Source organism: Convolutriloba macropyga, chromosome 3 (assembly GCF_964194025.1).
Source record: "Convolutriloba macropyga chromosome 3, txConMacr16.3, whole genome shotgun sequence".
NCBI classification, from domain to species: domain Eukaryota; kingdom Metazoa; phylum Xenacoelomorpha; order Acoela; family Convolutidae; genus Convolutriloba; species Convolutriloba macropyga.
In genome coordinates, this window is record NC_134470.1 from 34,892,469 (window position 1) to 34,910,846 (window position 18,378).

Consider the following 18,378-nt stretch of genomic DNA (forward strand, 5'->3'; position numbering starts at 1 on the left):
AAACCCAAGCTGTACTCAATTCTGTCCAAAAGTAAGAACTCCTACTTGTTCCTTTCAAATAGTACCGTTGTAGTTACTTAGCTACGTTTGTTATGGTAAACATCAAACCTCTCATTTCAGGTTGTAGGAAACTCTCCGCCAAGGGTGTCACGCGGGCTACCCAACGTCGATTGCGTCATGAAGACTTCCTTGAAACATTGAACACTGGCAACGTCTTCAGGTCCGAAAACACACGAATAACTTCGGACCATCATATTCTACAGACCGTCTCCTCGAATAAAATCTGTCTGTCAGCGTTTGACAACAAACGTTTTATAAAAGCAGACGGCATTCATACTCTCCCATTCGGACACTATGAAGCTCTCGACTGTGGAATTGATGATATTGACTGGGATAACGCAGATATTGAATGGGATCATAACAGTTTTGATTCAAATCTGTGTTTGAGTTCCGATCCAGAATGGGATAATGATTTCGTTGTCTCACAAACATCCTCAACGGCTGCTCAAAGTTCTGCACCTAGCTCTTGGCAGCCACCCGAACCAGGATTTGCTGCAGCCCAGGCAGTAACAGAATCGGATATCGAAAGTGACGATTTGATCGATTTTGATGCCAGTTCGGACGAGAGTTCTAGTGCCAGTAACCTATTCATAAACTTTGAGGCCGAAGAAGCCAGTAGTAGTGATTTTGAAGAGCCACCGCAAAAAAATTTTAAAGCGAAGATAAATAATTTAAACAATTTCCAGCCGCTTTTTGTTAATAATTTTCCGGCAAAAATCCCTTAATCTTCAGTTTTTGTATTAATTAGAAAAAAAGTCGTTGTAAAGTTGTGTGTTCAGTTTTGGTGTTTAATTTTGTCCGGTTTCGGTGCTTGAATTTGAACAGTTTATTTCCTTGGTTTTGCCTAGCTTTCTATGTATTATTTTCCGTGTTGAAATGAATTCTAATTAATAGTTCCAGTTTTATGGCTTTGTCTGGCATATGTTCGGGTTTAACGTGACGTAAACTCTTAATACCCTCCCGTCTATGATAACCCCCTACCCTCACATGTTTAAGGATCGAATGATAACCCCCCCTCTCTCTATGCCCCTATTTCATACTACTGAGGCTCTCTACAGCAGATAGGCTTATACGTCACTTTCGCCATATATAGACATACAAGCACCATAGATGGAATGATAGAGTACCAAAAAGTGTGCTGTGCTGAAGCGGCTATTGGCAGTCAAATAAAACCAAATAAAAATTAAATTCGAGATTAAAGTTATCCAAGTGCAGAATCAGTTAATGTGTTAGCAGGAACTGATTACGCGAAAATTGTGTAAAATCGCGAGAAACAACAGTTCTACATCGAAATCATATATCGGTGAACAATACATTTTCCAACTACCCTCGTGCTACACCCATTGCTGATTTTCTTGCTGTCCTTCTTGTTGCTTGGCACCTGTAGATTGTCTATTTGGACGAGTGAGATCAATGTTTGGTTTCTTCATAACCAGTCCCGTTAAATCAGTTGTTGAGTGTGGATTGGCTAACGGGAACTGGCTGCACAGATTTCCTCAATTGAAAAAGTTAGCAAAAGTAATGAAATTACTGATATATACAGTTGCAAATATACTGATAACATCATATGGGATGAGGCCCCATCCAACGCTTTCTTAAAAAATTTCAAATAAATTTTGGCCTCAGATGATATCAGTAAGATACGGTTGTATTAGAACAACCCTAAACTTTTCTGTTTCGAAATGTTGATATTCACCCGACCAATACGGCAATCATAAGTAAATCTATCCAAAACCTCAAACATAATTTTTAACACTAAGCTTTTTAGCTGTTTCTTTTTTACCCGGACCTGAGTCTCATGATATTTCAGTACTGAATCATAAAAATTTCATTATGATTTTTACTATGGCCAAGGGAGGGGAGCTATCCTTTCAGGCAATTTGTGAAATTATCAGAGCGTTAAAAATCTTTTTCGGGGACGCCTCTGAATTCAGAAAAGCTAAATCCCCGGGTCACGAGGCGTCGAAGTCCACCCCCCCCCCAAGGAAGGTATTTGGGGGGGGGGGGGGGGAGGAGTAAGATACGCTTATCCCCCCCCACCCCACCGTACTGGGGGGGGGGGGTATCGGGGTATCAAGAGGATGTTATAGCTGTTCCCAATACGGAACATAATCTGGTTGAAATAATAGCATTTTCATGCTCAACCAAAATTTTTGAGTTTCATTCGAAAATTTCATTTTTTTTCTGAAATCTCTATGAACATTATGAAAGACTCAAATCATCATGTTCATCCTACTTTCAGAAAAAAAATGCTTTCTGGATTTATACTGAACATACTTGGCTAACAAACTACCCTTAGGTCACTCTGATTCAGTACTGAATCGTCGATATACTATTGGAATATACTGATTCAGTAATGAAAGTCTCTGACACTCGGGTCCGGGTAGCTGTAAGCTTTTTAGCTGCAAGCTCTTTAGCTGAGGAAATCTGTTCTCCCCTTTTCTCTTTTGAATGGTTTTCTTTGTTCTTTGATTGGTCAATTTGTCCGGCGGTTGCTCCCGCACGTCCTAAATCAGTTTCAGAATCACTAACCTAGTGGGATAAAAAAACGTTAAGTTACATTTCTTAGCAAACTTTGCTATAATTGATCAGATTCTTTGCAATAAGGTGTTTTAAATTTTGCCAAGTACATTATGACTTTCAAGTTTTGTTGAGCGGGTGTTGACACCGGATCTCCGAGATTGCGAGTCAGCCACACTCCTGACTCGGGCACTTGATTTCGCATGCGGTCTGTCCTCTATTGGTGAGTTTAATATTGAAGTTAGCGAAGGACGTTCTTGAACTCTCGACACATTCAACCAGTCCCCTCAAAATCTTAGGTGTCGCCAAAATCCCAGTACGGTCTCCATTATCGTGGCAAAACTTTGCGCGGCCTTTAATATCAAGTCATTTCTTATGATTTTAATTGCCAAACGTTACGAATGAGCGCTCCCAATCTTTTAATATTGCGCTGCGCTAATTTGTGGAATTTTGCGACAAAGGTCAACATATTGTATAATCGCCAATTAGTGTAATCGTTCTTTTTGTCGCCATATCCCACACTGTAAAGCCCTTCTTACATTATTCAGGTATGTTTTGTGGAACTAAAGAGGTAAAATAGACCAACTGAATACCCTCAGATTAACTGATTCTGATTACCTGATGCAATTGGCATGTCCATTTCAATCGGGTGTAGATTGAGAGCTCTGCTCATAGACTTTCGGCTTCCAGGATTTTGTCCAGTTACTAGCACATGTGCATCCAACTCAGAATCCGAAGAGTAATGACGCCCATGACTCACATTTAGAGCATGTCTCTGAAAAAGAACAACAGCTACCACGTATTTTAAGCTAGCCAGATTTCTTTGGTTCTAAATCAGTGTTGCGACAGGCCTTTCGTTTTACGCCACTTCTGGCAAAGTTTTCAGTTTTTCAATTTAGTTGCTTTCAGTCCGAAACTTGACGAGTTCTCAACTTACTGACAAAATGGGCAACCGCCCTTCGCCGTTTATGTTGTAATAACCGACAAGTTATAAAACAAAACATCAAATTATGAAGAATGTCGAACTTCAAATTATATAAATAGTTTTATAGAAAAGCGAATTCTACTTTATTTACCGCTTGTTTAGCTTGACGCCCCAAATCATGGAAGCGATTTTCACCTGCTGTTGTTACAACTCCGCCTCTATGAACTGCATTGTCGTTGTGGATTTCCTCAGTGGGTACAAAACTCAAACTGGAGTTGAAAGAGATACTCGAAATGGAGTGGGCTATGTCATTGTGGTTCGTGTAGTACGTCCGAAGTGACTAAAACCGAAGTAACAAACATATGGTTGTAAATGGTTACTCGCAGATGTAACAATTTCTCGCATCGTTAGGGGACTGTACAACAGTCGCTTTGCAATTGAGATTTAAACCTCGAATTGCTACACTTCTCGGCATACAAAAGATTTTCTTACTAACTTCATTGAAATCACGTGAACTATACAAAATAGCACTTGTTTGTGCTTCAAGCATGACAATGAAATAATATGTTGCGCATCATCATGGGTTTTGTTACAGAGAAAATAGGTCTGACCTGGTTGGTTGCGACTGAGTTGATGCCACTGGATGCCTTGGAGTTGAATCTCACCATCTGAGGCTGCACCCTTTGAAAGTCACCATACTGCTGGGTATAATGGCTTGGTCGACTGAGGTAGTGGAGGGTGTAAGGAGGCAAAGGTGTACTGTATCGATGCATGTTGTTGCTGATAGCATTTTCTGATTCTTGCATACTTGGTGGAATGACAACCGCATTTGCAAACTGTTTCACATGTCCCTGCAACACAATTTTCAAATTTGTTACGTTATTGTGTACTCTCAGTATTGTTTACGAAACATATCGGATCATTGTCACTAATAATTGAATTTGTCCATTCATTACAAAAATTGAACAAAAAGTTATCCATCCACTTCCCATCTCTTTCATTGTCTAGTTTCTGATACATTCCATTATCCCTATAATTGATATAATTTTTAGTCTCTCAAGTCGGTATTAATCCTAAATTTGGCCATGAAAAGACTTTGGATGAATATCACCCACGATACTGTACCGCTGCATTGAGATCTGCCCGCAACTGAATTCAGAAGTCACTCAAACACTCTGTATGAGACGAAATCGAAATAGTCAAACTATCGATTTGAAATAAATACAATTTTGCCGTACAAAACCTTAAAGGGAGGCAGGTGGACGGCAGGACATATTACAAACTCATTAATGGTTTTGTTCAACTCTTGGTTCAAGCCAATTTTAATAGTTCAAATTTCTTGAAATGAGATTAAAATAAATTAGAAATACTTTGACCTGTCAATTTTATCTCAGTTTTAGTGTTTGACTCATTTTTCGAAGTTATAATAAATAATAATAAATTCGTTCTCAAACTGATACCAAATGACAGAATAAACATACAACCAGTAAGTTATCATCAGTTTGCAAGAGCACCATCAGACTATTAATGTCCGTTCTCAGGTGTCGTGATATTTTTTGAGAGCATTTCTGTTACCAAAATATAGCGAGTAATTCTGGATTCTCATATATGTAGACATCTCTAATACTATGCAAATAAGAGTCTAATTGTTTTTTGCCAAGTTGTAGAATATTTTTTAACACACTTCTGTCATACTTCACTAAAACATTGCAAAGGATCCTGATGCGAACTTTAATGGACTTTTTATTTTGTTTTGTAAGTCTTATTTCAGTTTTCAAAAGTTTATTTCTTTTCTCCGGATCAAATAGTGTGTGAATTTCTTTGGGGCTTATGTAGCTATTTATCTCTGGATGGGCACGTGCTTGTCTTAAGACAGCTGCCAGAAGCTTCAAAAGCTCGTAGACATGAAGTTCCCTCACTAGGGGTATTTTGTATTTTGATCGTATCGAGTCGAACTTTTTTTAAAATAATTCGAATCAATTTTTTGTTGATTTTCAATTTTTTCCTTTACTTTCTTATCAGCAGTACCGTGATCTTTAAGTTGTGATCTTAAATTGCGGTAAAAATCACAGGCAACTCTGAAAATGGAATCATCTGTCTATCATCCAAGAGCTAAGGACTAGCTGCAAGAGCAATAAAGACTGTGAAGGCAGCACTTCAAGAGTGAAATCCCTGTCTAAAAGTGTCATGCGGAGCATTATTGCAATGGATGAAATATCGCAACACCTCATTGACGAGGGACAAAACTTCAGATGAACTACTTTTGGAAAGCAGAATCAAACTACCAGAAATGTCAGATTTTGACGTGAGCGAACCCATTCTATTCAGCGACAATCAGATAGTCAGACAGGATGAGGAAAATGTGAAAGCTGAACCAACCATGGAGGAGACCACATCTCTTTAGAACCCGCATTCATAATTAAACTGTATTCTGTTTCTAATTTTTTGGCGCTATTATTTTGTTTGACCTATCAGCAGAATGTCAGAATTTAAACCCTCCCACCTATAGAAATCTGATTCTGGTATCTACTGACATCAACTCGACTCCCTTTAAAAGTATCGACAATAGAAAATCATGATCGGATTCGGAATCAAGATTTATTCACAATTCAATCATGCAAAATATTTTTTTTAGCGTATCTAATCGTTGCTCTGAATATTTTGGCATAGATAAGCAAACATTTTAAGCAAAATTTTGTATATTTTTAGATTAAAATTTAAATGAAATCCAATCTATTGAGTTCTTTGAATCGTGTTAGCCGTCACGACAGTTACCAACCTTACAATTTTCGTCATTGGCTGAACTCTTCTGGGCCAAAGCAAAAGTTGGAGATTAAACATTTAAACTCTAGTCCTTACCTTAGTTTATTTTTTGGGGCCCAAACAAAAATTTGAGACCAGCTTTAAGCCTCATTCATTTCTGCTTGACTTCGCATCATCTCAGCTCTGACCGGTACAAGTTTTATCACAGAAATTTTAAATTTTGGCACAGAAAATATGACAGTCTAAAATTATCACAAGTTTAGAAAATTATGAGATAAAAGTTAAAGAAAGGAAAACAAATTTTCGACATACAATAATTATAACCCGACGACGATGTTTCCAACTCATCATTTTGCAAAAAACAACAATTCAAAAGAAAACGGCAATCGCCAATTTTCTTTGCTTCTGATCTAGTGTTTGAAACTTTATTGAAACCGGTCGTAAACGAAAAATAAAGTGCCTTGGAAATTTTTGTTGTCAGTGCAGTCGCTTTGTTTTCTGAACAATCATTCTTGTTCAAAATTTTTGCGACTTTGTTTTGTGACAACCCATTGCATTGAAGATGTTTCAACATATTCTTGAAAATTTTCTTTGGTAAACCTTTCAAAACAAACAGTCTCTATGATATAATGCAAATTTCTGCACTGACGTTGCTACGATCATTTTCTGCCAGACTATCTGCCATATTACTTCACAACAAGCACCCTTTGGCATTTTTCTCTCAAACTACTTCGCCAATTATTTTCGATGGACGCCGCCTCTGTGTAGCATCTAATCACGACTAAAATTTTCTCCAAAAAACGAACGAAATGATTTCTCTTGACCGCTATTTTTAAAGGCAAAGCGTCAAAAAGCCTTGTTTTTGTTCCTAATTTTTTAAATTTTTTTATTTCTAGGCAATGATTGTATTTGCCCGCTTTCTGAACAAGAAAATTCCGCTTTTGACCTCTATCCAAAGGAAATTGGCCGGCATTTTTAGAAAATGGTTGACTTTTGCCAATTAATAGATAATGATCGGTTTTGAAAATGTTTTAGGGAGATGAAGACAATAGGTAGGACTACTGTTCGATTCCCCCATCTTGGAGTGGAAGAAAATTTACATGCTCGAATAATATCTCGGCTTAAAAAATATCATTTTTAATTTAATTCAGAAGCATTGTCAGCCATATTGACTTCAATTTAAAATAGAAGAAGATGAGAAAATAGAAAAGAAAAAGAAACCAAAAACGAAAAGAAGCGAAATAAAAGAAACAAAAACACGGAAAAATAACATCCAATTTTTTTGTCTAGGGAACTATGCTTCTTTCTGCCCATCTCGGACTCGAACCCTGAACATCGCTTAATAGCCTTTGCCCTTATTCCTTACGCTTTTGCTTTTTGTGTATGTCTTTTACCCTTTCTAATTAGCCAATTTGTGGTAGGTGGCTATTTGGTTGGCATGTTATTGGTTTGCTGCTTGCTCAAAGAGCGCAATAGCATGTGAATATTAGGAGCTCAAAATGGCGGTCTAGTGCGTCTCAAAGCGCATGCTCTACGCTCAGCTGTAGCTCTAGGACAGTTAAAGCATGTGAAGATAAAGTGGATAACAATTCCGCCCAATTGCCATGTATATTTCGTAGAATATAAACAAACTTCTAGGAAAGAAAGATAAGGAAAATAAGAGGAACAATAAAGCCTAAAAAGAAAGACAGGAGTGAATTAAGATCAACAATTTCCTGTTTTATGGGTAAAGAAAACAAGGCGCATCTTCGTATCAACTCGGGTGCAAATCCTTGCACCCAAATTAACAGCTATAGGTATTATTGCTTACGCTACCGATGCGTATTCGATTTGCCTATTGATCTTTCTGATTCAACAATATTGTGGTCAATGGCTTCAATGGCTCACATATTTTGGCAAACTTAATTAATGAGGGCAAAAAATGTGTAAAATAGATCCAAAACATGACAAAGAAAGATTTGAAACAAAGGAAAGAAAAACGAAGAACGAAACAAAAGGAACTAAAAAATACGCGGCAGATGCCAGGAAAATAGCCGCCGTTGATTCCAATAAGCATGATTGGGATTGAAAGAATAGAAGATTTTGAAAAAAAAAAGATTTTTGTAAAAAAATTTTTTTAAGTCCAATTTATTTTGATGGCATTTCGTAGTTGAAAACAACGTACTTCTGGTTTTTAGACAGAGGCTACAAGGGCTACTATCAATACCAATAAGCATTAGAGATGGTAACTAAGACTTATAGGAACGACGTTCAAATAGCGTGCATCTAAAATTGGGTGTTATGTGTTTATCCCGTTTCTACCTCTGACTTCACAATTTTTTATACTGACTCTGTTCATTTTGAATTGCTTTGCTGAGCAACTGATGTTCAAAATCACTTTTAGCAGAATGAGAGAAGAGAGAAACTAGCCTACAGAAGTCAAAAAGATATCACGTTGTTGAAAAATCCGCAAAATGAGGTAAAGCGAAACATTTTTTAATCGACGAAGTAAAAAAACATAGCAGGAAAAGTCCTGACGTACAATTCAAAGACTTTTCATTGACTAAACAGAAAAACTAGACCTAGAACGGACTATGAGTGAATTGAGAAAACAATTTTAAAATCAGACAAAGAAAAAAAAACAAAAAATCAATGTCAAAATTGCGCATGTGAACAAAAAAACCACTAGCGAGAAAAATTTAATTCAAACATAAAACTTGGCCTAAAATGAGCTGTGAATGGATTGGGAAAACCATTTAGAAAAACTCCGATCCAAAAAATCGAAAAAAACCAGTAAAAATCAGAGTGAAATTGCCGCATGTGAACAAAAAGCCACTACCGAGAAACCAAATTTTTGTTCAAACACCGTTTTCTCACTCTACTTTAAAATTAGAGCAAAAAAATTCACGCCGCAAAACCACTCGCTTTTTCTCTCCATTTCCTGTTTCGGCGTGATCAAAATCACTACTCCAATTTGTTTTCAAAAATCATGTAAATGTGTGAACAGATCTTAAAAAAAAAGATAGCGCCCCAATACAATTCAAATTCTTTGAATTGTAAAAAAAGGAGCGCTATAATAGCCGGCTGAGAAGATGAGGGCGGCTATTAAAAAGAACGAAAGAAAACGAAAAAATCCCTTCTGCGTTTCGTACCATGTTCTTTGAGTGCCGTTAGATTAGTTTTGGGATGGCGACAAGCAAGCATGTATCAGAAACAATTAAGCTTAGAAAGCATGGAATTTCGCACGTTCCTCAAAAATGAACATTCCCTATTTCGATGACGTTATTTCCGAGCTATTCAAAAGATGCAGCTGTGCTCCTGAAAGAGTTTCATGCACATATGCTACCTTCAACGCAAAATTATGTTAGATCTACGCTTAGATATGCAAAATTATTTAAGATCTACGCTTACAAGTGCAAAATTATTTAAGATCTACGCTTAGAAATGCAAAATTATTTAAGATCTACGCTTAGAAATGCAAAATTATTTAAGATCTACGCTTAGAAATGCAAAATTATTTAAGATCTACTCTTAGAAATGCAAAATTATTTAAGATCTACGCAATCCTTTTCTTTTCAACGCCTCAAACGTCGATCTTGCACAAATTCAACGCATTCACCGCCAATCTTTCATAACTCTGCGTTTTTAGGAAGTTAACCTCTTGTTGATAGGGTACACGCTCTGCCCCTGAAGATACTAGAAGGTGGTCTCCTTTGTAGTGAACTTGATCCCGCAATAGAGATCCACTGACACCTGACACCTCAGCAACAGGTGTGAGGCCAAAGTCAGCAAGATCCTCTAGTTTCAGCTCACCTGTGAACCAAACTTTTGTTCAATTTTCTTTGGAGCAATAAGTGAGCAAATATGGAGCAGCAATTAGTCAAAAGCAACACAAATTTATTGAAACTCCATATTTGAGAGGTCAACTTGTAAAAGATGGATTGTTGTGGTGTATATGACAATCTTCAAAAATACTGTGAAATCTTAATTGCACGAGCTATAACGCCTCCATCTTCCAGCAACGAGAAACAGGAGTGCTTGATAGAGTTTAGACCATAGAGCATTAGCTTATATAAAATTCCTTTATTCGTGTATAGCTTACATAAAGATCACAACTTATTCTTCGAGCCATAGACTCGCGGAAAAGAAAACAGTTGTAGAAATAATCCAAAATTTCCCCGCATTTTTCCCTCCTTGGTTAATTTGCTTTGACCCTAGTTGAGAAGGCCGATCAATACCGAAAAAAAAAGATTTGGTATGTTTGGTTTCAGAAGATTCGGTATTTTCTGTATTTAAGCGTAAGAGATCGTCGGTATGTTCGATTTTAGACGTTAATTGTGGGCTATTTGCATAGATTTTGATTTTTTACTTATAGTGTAGTCAAACGTTATGATAGCGTTCTTTTTGCGAGAATTTTAAATGTATTTAAATGAGAAAAATTTTGAAAGAATGCGCAAAGAAATTTTTTCTTCGCTCACAAAACCAATTAAACGAATATAAATTTCTGGGTTAATTTTGAATTCAAAAATGTAACCTACTCGTAGAACATTGTTGAGAATTCTGTTGATTAATTCACATTCAATGAGTTTTGACATACTTTCTTGTAGTTTACAAGTTTACAAGTTTTGACTGTTTTTTACGTTTGAAACCAAACACGCCAACGGTTTTTTCTCCAATAGAGTGGATCTCGATACAAAAGAGCCAAGAACGAATGTTTTCTCATTCAAAGGAATATAAAAATAGTATCTTTAGAGTAAAATAGTATCTTAAGAGTAGAGTAAAGTTGAGGATCACAATATTGTCATTAAAAAATTCGATTTCTAATTCAATGAATGGTTTTAAATGAACCCACAAAGGGTGGACTACGGTAGCCCTTCGCTTAAAATGACTTAGTTTATCTTCATGCGGTGACGGTGAGGTTCAAAAACGATGACGCAGGTAACAAAAGAGTGGTATCCACACTACCCACAATCGCACTTCGCAAATGCATTTATGCTTACACTGAAGAAAAATAGTATAAAAACACCAATAGGCGTAAATTAATTGTTCCAAACATACGTTCAGAGCAAATAAAAAGCATTGTTCATAATATATTCGCAGAAACATGAACCGATTGATGTTCCAAGGTTCAAAAGATTTACCTGCAACTGAATTAAAAAGTCACTATAACACACTGCCAGTCAAAACTGGAATACTGACTCTCAGTGAAAAATTTTTAAAAAGTTGCCGTGCTGTGAGAGGCAGGTGAACGTCTGGGCCAATTACAAACACAAAAATGATTTTTTTCAGCTGCGCGTTCCAACCAAAATTAATTGTTAAATTATCCTAAGTTGAGACTTAAATAAATGAGAGTAAATCAAAACATGACTGGTCAAAAAATATCTAACATAGCCGGCAGATTGCCGGAATAGCTGCGAAATAGACTTGCGTGCCGTAAAATACAGATGGAAAAAGATACAGAAGTGAGTTGATAATAGTTATCGCCGCCGCCTATAAAACTTACAAGTTTATTTCAAAGGTTGTTTTTGGGTGCAAAAAAATTTTCCCTGTCGCGTCTCGAACCGGCGATCTCCGGATTAACAGCCAGTCGCCTTTACCACTCGGCTGTCGGACCATAAAATCTGTTTTCTTACAATCAACTTTGTTTTAGGAACAGATTCTGTTTCTGAATAACCGCAATTTAGGTCACGCAGAAAGCGTGAAATCAAGCGCGAAAAAGCCATTTAAGAAGTGACGAGACAGAATGTTCTAGAACAAATGTAAAACAAAAATGAAGCGTCAGACGACGAAACAAAAAAACATAGCAGGACAAGTCCTGACGTACAATTCAAAGAATTTTCATTGAATAAACAGAAAAACTAGACCTAGACTGGACTACGAATTAATTGAGAAAACAATTTTTAAAAAAATTAGATAAAAAAAGAAAAAAAACAAAAAATCAATGTCAAAATGCCGCATGTGAACAAAAAAACCACTAGCGAGAAATGAAAATTTAATTCAAGCTAAAAACTAGGCCTAGAATGAGCTGTGAATGGATTGGGGAAAACCATTTAGAAAAAAATCCGATCCAAAAAATCGAAAAAAACAGTAAAAATCAGAGTGAAATTGCCGCATGTGAACAAAAAACCACTAGCGAGAAACCTAATTTTTGTTCAAATACCATTTTCGCACTCTACTTTAAAATTAGAGCGAAAAAAATTCACGCCGCAAAACCACTCGCTTTTTCGCTCCATTTCCTGTTGCGGCGTGACCAAAATCACTACTCCAATTTGACTTCAAAAATCATGAAAATGTGTGAACAGATCTTAAAAAAAAAAGACAGCGCCCCAATACAATTCAAATTCTTTGAATTGTAAAAAACCAAGAGCACCGCAATAGAGCTACGCTCAGCTTACAGCTTCGCAGCTATAATAAAGACCACGCTACTTGGCCCAGAATTTTTTTTGACTTTTCTTCACTGTTTGGACTTCTTTTGGTTCAAAAATATTAGTTTATTCCTTTAGAACGAAAAATGATAACTTTAATTAAGTGCAAGTAATGTCAAATCAGTATCCAAGTAAAATCTTTTTAATGAGTCTTATCTTTGCCTAGAGAATTTTCTCAATCCTTTTTTGTTTTTGCTAAACCTCCAAACGCAAGTCCTTAGTATCCGATTTACCTTTAAACATGATTGTATCAAGATGAAACGTTTTGCCTTAACGCTGTGATTGTTAGACGATAACATAAATTGGAAGATTAGTCGCGAAGTATAAACATAAGAATTGCTCCCGAACAACTGGGACTGTAGCCTAGATAATTTTTTATTCTTTATGGCTGCAAAAATAGTTAACCACGCCGTGATTCGAGCCATGCACCTCCCGATCCCTCACCAGAAGAACTGCCCACTCGGCTATCAGGCCCTTCTTGTTGCTATGCCGCAATCAATTTTATTTTGAAGCAACAAGCTCTACTTCGGAGTGAGAGCAATAGAGATCACTCAAAAATGAAGAACGAAAGCACGAAATAGTCAATTAAGAAGTCAAAGAATGTTCTAGAAGAAAAGCGCAAAAACGGTCAAGCGAAAAATTTGCATAAAAAAGACCAACACGTTTACAATAATTGCTACGAACTTCGTTCGAGAGCAATTAGTAACTTTGTCTAAAAGAAAAATTTATTTTTGTTTGTTCAGAATGGTTTTTCCAGATTCCGGATTATATATTCATATCATTTAAATAGATTCAGCCTGTTTTGTCTACAAAATCAAAGTAGTCTAAAAAATCGCTACTGGTCTTTTGACTGTTACCTAATCATGTTTAAAAGAACAAAGACATTACCAATTTATTAATCCTCAATTATGTCAACAATTCTTCAGAAATTCTTAAATATTTTCGCGATTTTCTTTTTCCAATTTTTCAATTTTCATTGATAAAGTTCTGTAAATGCCCCTTTTCCATAAATGCTTCTCTTTCCATTTCTCGTTTTTTTCAAAATTTTTGCTGTCATTTTTCAAAATATGCCATTTGCTTCGTTTTTCAACGCTGTTCCAATAACCCGAAGAAAATTGAATTTTTACAACTTACCTTTGAAAACTTTTTGAATTGGAGTCAACCCGGGTAGTGCTTATAAACGTAATCAGAGGGTATACGCCTTCGCATTCATGTCTTCCGATGCCGAGTAAGCTTAATTCAATTAGAAATAGATTCATATCCAAGATTTTTGCGAATTAAATAAGTTTTAACTTAAACGGGTCGAGGTTTCCGCTCGGTAAAAGGCTTATGCAACCATAAACCTCGATTACAGGATGGGTGAAACAATTTTACACGTACCGGATGCCAGTCCCTCGACAACTTGTACTGCTCTTCTACGCCCAGTCTTGTCATACATTAGTTGCGACCAGGGAAGTCCGGATCGATTTACAGAACCCAGGCCGCCACTAACTGCACTAAATTCATGTTCACGTTTTCGCTCTGCAGCTGATCTCTTACGGTTGAGTGTCTGTGGCCTTCCATCAGTTTGTAGGCTGAGGAATCTTGCAGAATTCTGAGGAAGTGGATCCATCAAGCATTGAGGATAATTGCCAGTCATTTGATCACCTATTTGAAAGTTTATGGTTGGAAAGTGACAGTTGTCAGATCTACGCCCCGAAAGCGCTAAAGTTGAACATAAGATAAAGGAATAAAGGCACTGTATATGTTGTAAAGTAATGTTTGACTACGGTCTTAAACGGAAATAAAATAGATCCGAACTTTAGTGCTTCTTTGGTTTATAATATTTATTGCAATATCAACCAGGCCATCGAGGTTGGTCAAAGTACTATTTATGTAGTCGGAATAATTTGTCAATTTTTTTTAAAAAAATTTATGTAATTATTTGCTGGATTTTATCTAGCAACTATGGCAGATGCGAAACGAATATACAACCATTTAAAGGAAGTATATCCTGAAAGTTCCCGGGAACACCCCAAATAGTTGAAAAACTTGAAACTGTCATTATTGTAGCCATTCAATTAGGAGTGAATGAGTAAGATGGTCATGAAATGTGACGCCGCCACGTCAAAAATCAAGCTATCACTGAAACTTCAGAGAGCGAGAGAGCGTCAAATATTGCTGCTAGCTCTAATAGATATCACGTAACAATTGCCTGGGTATTTGAAAGATTGGAGTATTCAAAGATACAATGTTACGTCACGCATTTTGGCGTCAACACAATCTACTATTTTAAGAGCCTTTTCAAATTGGTTTAGTTGGCTCCCACGCCATTACTACAAACCAAACTTTTTCCTCATTTTTTCCTAGCCTGTAACTTTTTCTACTCTTTCGCATAAACAATACTGATGAGAAATTAAAAATTGCTCGACTATAGTCTGTACTGAACAAATATCATCAGTTAAGAAACATTTTTTCACAATTTGTCAAAAACTATGAGAAAACTATCGACATATTAAGATCAGATTACTCATACCTGGGTCAAAAATATTATAGAAGAAAATGACATCTAAGAGCAGAAACCGTTGAGGACAAGCCGAAGGTATAAATTAAAATAGAAGCAACGTATAAGGAGTAAACAATATTGTCTGCTTATTATTGATCTATGTCGGTATGTTTTATCATCGTCTGACCACAGAAGAAAAGAGTTTACCCCAAAATAGCGATTCATCACAAGACTCCGAGTCTGATCAACAGTTAAATCACACGAGAGTCCAGACTACAATCAGGCCTTAGCAGTATACTGTTGGATAGTTTTGTTTGCACTACTTTGTTTGAATGTTTTATCTGCTGCTGATTAGAAATATTCTAACCATTTTACTTCTTGATTGCACAAATTTGGTTGTCTTCTTTTTTAGAAATTTCAGGTATCTATGCTAATCGGTCATGCGTCGCTGCTGAGATTTTACCTATTCAGCCAATCTACCAATTTCCAGCTTCAAAAAGTAGTTGACAGATTGCCTGAAAAAACTCCGTCGATATGTAGTCTCAAAATACAGACGAAAATATCAAGGTGCCCACTCATTTGCATGAATTGAAGACCCGGGTTGAAGTTTCTTTAATTTCATACAAGGAATCATATATGATTTCATACTGACCATACTCGGTTTCTTAGTACGATCCCACTATGAAACTAAAGGAATCATAAATGATCCTTGAATGTCGCCTGCATGAAGTCAAAGAACTCACACATGATCCCTTCAAGAAAAGTAAGAATTCATGCTGAGAAAAATGTATGATTTTGTTTACGAAATCAAAGAATCGTATATGATCCTAGTATGACCTCAAAGAAATCATATATGAACCTAGTATGAAATCAAAGAAATCATATATGATCCTAGTACAAAATCAAAGAAACTATATATTATCTGCGTACGAAACCTCAATAAAACCGCGATGTGGGAAGGCCGCAAAAGTGCAATCAAAATGTTTTATATAAAAACATATGAACTTCATAAGAAATCAAAGAAATCAAAGAAATCATATATGGTCCTAGTTTTAAATCAAAGAAGTCTTATGTGATCCGTATAGGAAACTTAATTCAAGCCGCCGAGGGGTTTCCGAATGACACCTAAGAAGTCCTGTAAAAGCAACAGGGGACCTGTTAGCGCATAAACGAGAAACCAAAACAAAATTGGTTCTTCAAATCAACCAAATAAGAAAAGTTAATGTTTTTGATCATATACTGAATAAAAAATCTTTCAGCTCTCAACTGTTCTAAAAAGTAACTCTGTCTACAACAGTTTGATACAAACCATTTTCATTATTTGGATTGAACTACAGAGTGGTCTATGTAATGCTTAACACGTCATTGAAAGCGAAAAAACCATTTTTTACTGATGATTTTGATTTACTTAAACTGCGATTGTTCATGTTTTCTTTGTGTTACGAAGCTTTGAGCAAGCAAAATCTGGCTTTTTTAATTACTTTTTTTTCAAATCTTCACGATATTTGTATAACTACCAAGAACTCATATAAATCATTTATGACCTAGTATGATTTTAAAGTACTCTCATTTTTTAATTTGCCTTTTTTAATCAATCGAATTGCCATTGCCAATTATGGCTTTATTCGTTTCTCCTGAAACTCACTAAATAATTTTTACCTTGTATCAATAATTGTTTTTGTATGATCCCTGTATAAATACTAAGAAATTATACAAATCATATGACCTAGTATGATTACAAAGAAAAATTTTTTCAACAAATTCTGCATCATTAATTGTTTTTTTTTCAGTAGCAGTACGTTAGAACATAACGGTGGAGCCTTTTGAGTGTAGGTTTTAAGTCTGGTATGATTCTTGTATGACTACCAAGAATTAATATAAATCATATATGCCCTAGTATGATTTCAAGAAAGCGCCTTCAATTTTTAATTTGCATTTTTTTACCTATCTAAATGCCAATTATGGCTTTATTTGTTTGTCCTGAAAATCTCTAACTGATTTGTTTCCTTGTATCAATATTTTTTTGTATGATCCCTGTATAAATACTAAGAAATTATAAATCATATATGGCCTAGTATGATTACAAAGAAAAATCTTTTCACCAAATTCTGCATCAATGATTTTTTTTCAGTAGCGGTATGTTAGAACATAACGAGTGGAGCTTTTTGAGTGTATGTTTTTTATTTGTTTGATCCCTGCATGACTACCAAAAAATTGTACAAATCATAAATGAGCTAGTACGAAATCAAAGAAAGTTGTACGATTTGGATCCGGGGAGTGAGCATGAATTGAACCGGAGATCGATTTGATGTAAGCTTGACGGTATTAGAGCTATAATTAAATAGAACAAGACAAGTAATGCATAATTGGGACAAGAATTTGACCGAGATTATGCCAATAGATTTGCAATAGGTTTGTTGTTTTATTGCAATGATGTCAACCTTGTGAGGCAAAAAACGCAAAAGGATCAGATTTTGAGTTTCTCATTGCAAGATGATTGAAAACTAGCCCTAAAATTGAAACTATGTTAATATTCCACTCACTGCAGACAAACAACATGAAATGTGTTCTAGCAAATTAGAATTCTTATTTTCAGTGAGATCTGTTATTTCAAAATTAAATCACAATTTTCTCTCAAGCGAGCGTAAAGTGATTTTTCCTGAAAATAGACAAGAAAAACATAGTCGGCAGATTGCCGGAAAGTAGCGCGGTGATGGACAACCGCGGCCTTCCATGAATTGCAACAACAAAAAAATTAACAGACAGATTAACCACCAGTCCTTTAATAGACCACCAGACATTTTGGTTAGATTCGGAATGTCATTTTCATGAGACACATGAGCTCTATAAGGGAAAAAACCATAATGGAACTTTTTCAATTCAAAAACTCAAGAATATAATACTCAAGAATTAGGGCATTAGGTTTGGCACTACTTAGATGCACACTAATGACCTTTAACTAGTAAAAGTTCATAGAACTTAAAATCCCTTATGCGAGTTCAGAAGTTATTTTTTGAGTGAGGTAAGTCACGCAACTGACCTAGAAGCAGAACAAATGACGTCACGCACAAAATTTAACTGCAAAGTAGTAGAAATCACTAAAATTGAAGTCAATTCCAAGAAGTCAGGTCACAAGAACCACCGATGGAGAGTACGAAATAAAAAACATAGCAGGACAAGTCCTGACGTACAATTCAAAGAATTTTCATTGACTAAACAGA

General features: G+C 36.0%; 1 protein-coding gene across 4 annotated transcripts in view; it reads right to left on the reverse strand.

The window, feature by feature from the left end:
* Positions 1 to 1,227: 1,227 nt before the first annotated feature.
* LOC142336162 (uncharacterized) overlaps positions 1,228 to 18,378 on the reverse strand; it is a 103,804-nt gene continuing 86,653 nt past the window's right edge. For 3 of the 4 annotated variants that reach the window (XM_075384770.1, XM_075384769.1, XM_075384771.1), the window contains 7 exons: positions 14,053 to 14,319; positions 9,906 to 10,060; positions 4,117 to 4,356; positions 3,657 to 3,845; positions 3,199 to 3,355; positions 2,498 to 2,567; positions 1,228 to 1,542 (listed from right to left, as the gene is read on the reverse strand). In XM_075384770.1, the coding sequence (XP_075240885.1) occupies positions 1,395 to 1,542; positions 2,498 to 2,567; positions 3,199 to 3,355; positions 3,657 to 3,845; positions 4,117 to 4,356; positions 9,906 to 10,060; positions 14,053 to 14,319 (1,226 nt within the window). In that variant the 3' untranslated portion in view covers positions 1,228 to 1,394. The remainder of the gene's footprint in view (positions 1,543 to 2,497; positions 2,568 to 3,198; positions 3,356 to 3,656; positions 3,846 to 4,116; positions 4,357 to 9,905; positions 10,061 to 14,052; positions 14,320 to 18,378) is intronic. The other variant, XM_075384772.1, reaches the window with a different exon arrangement.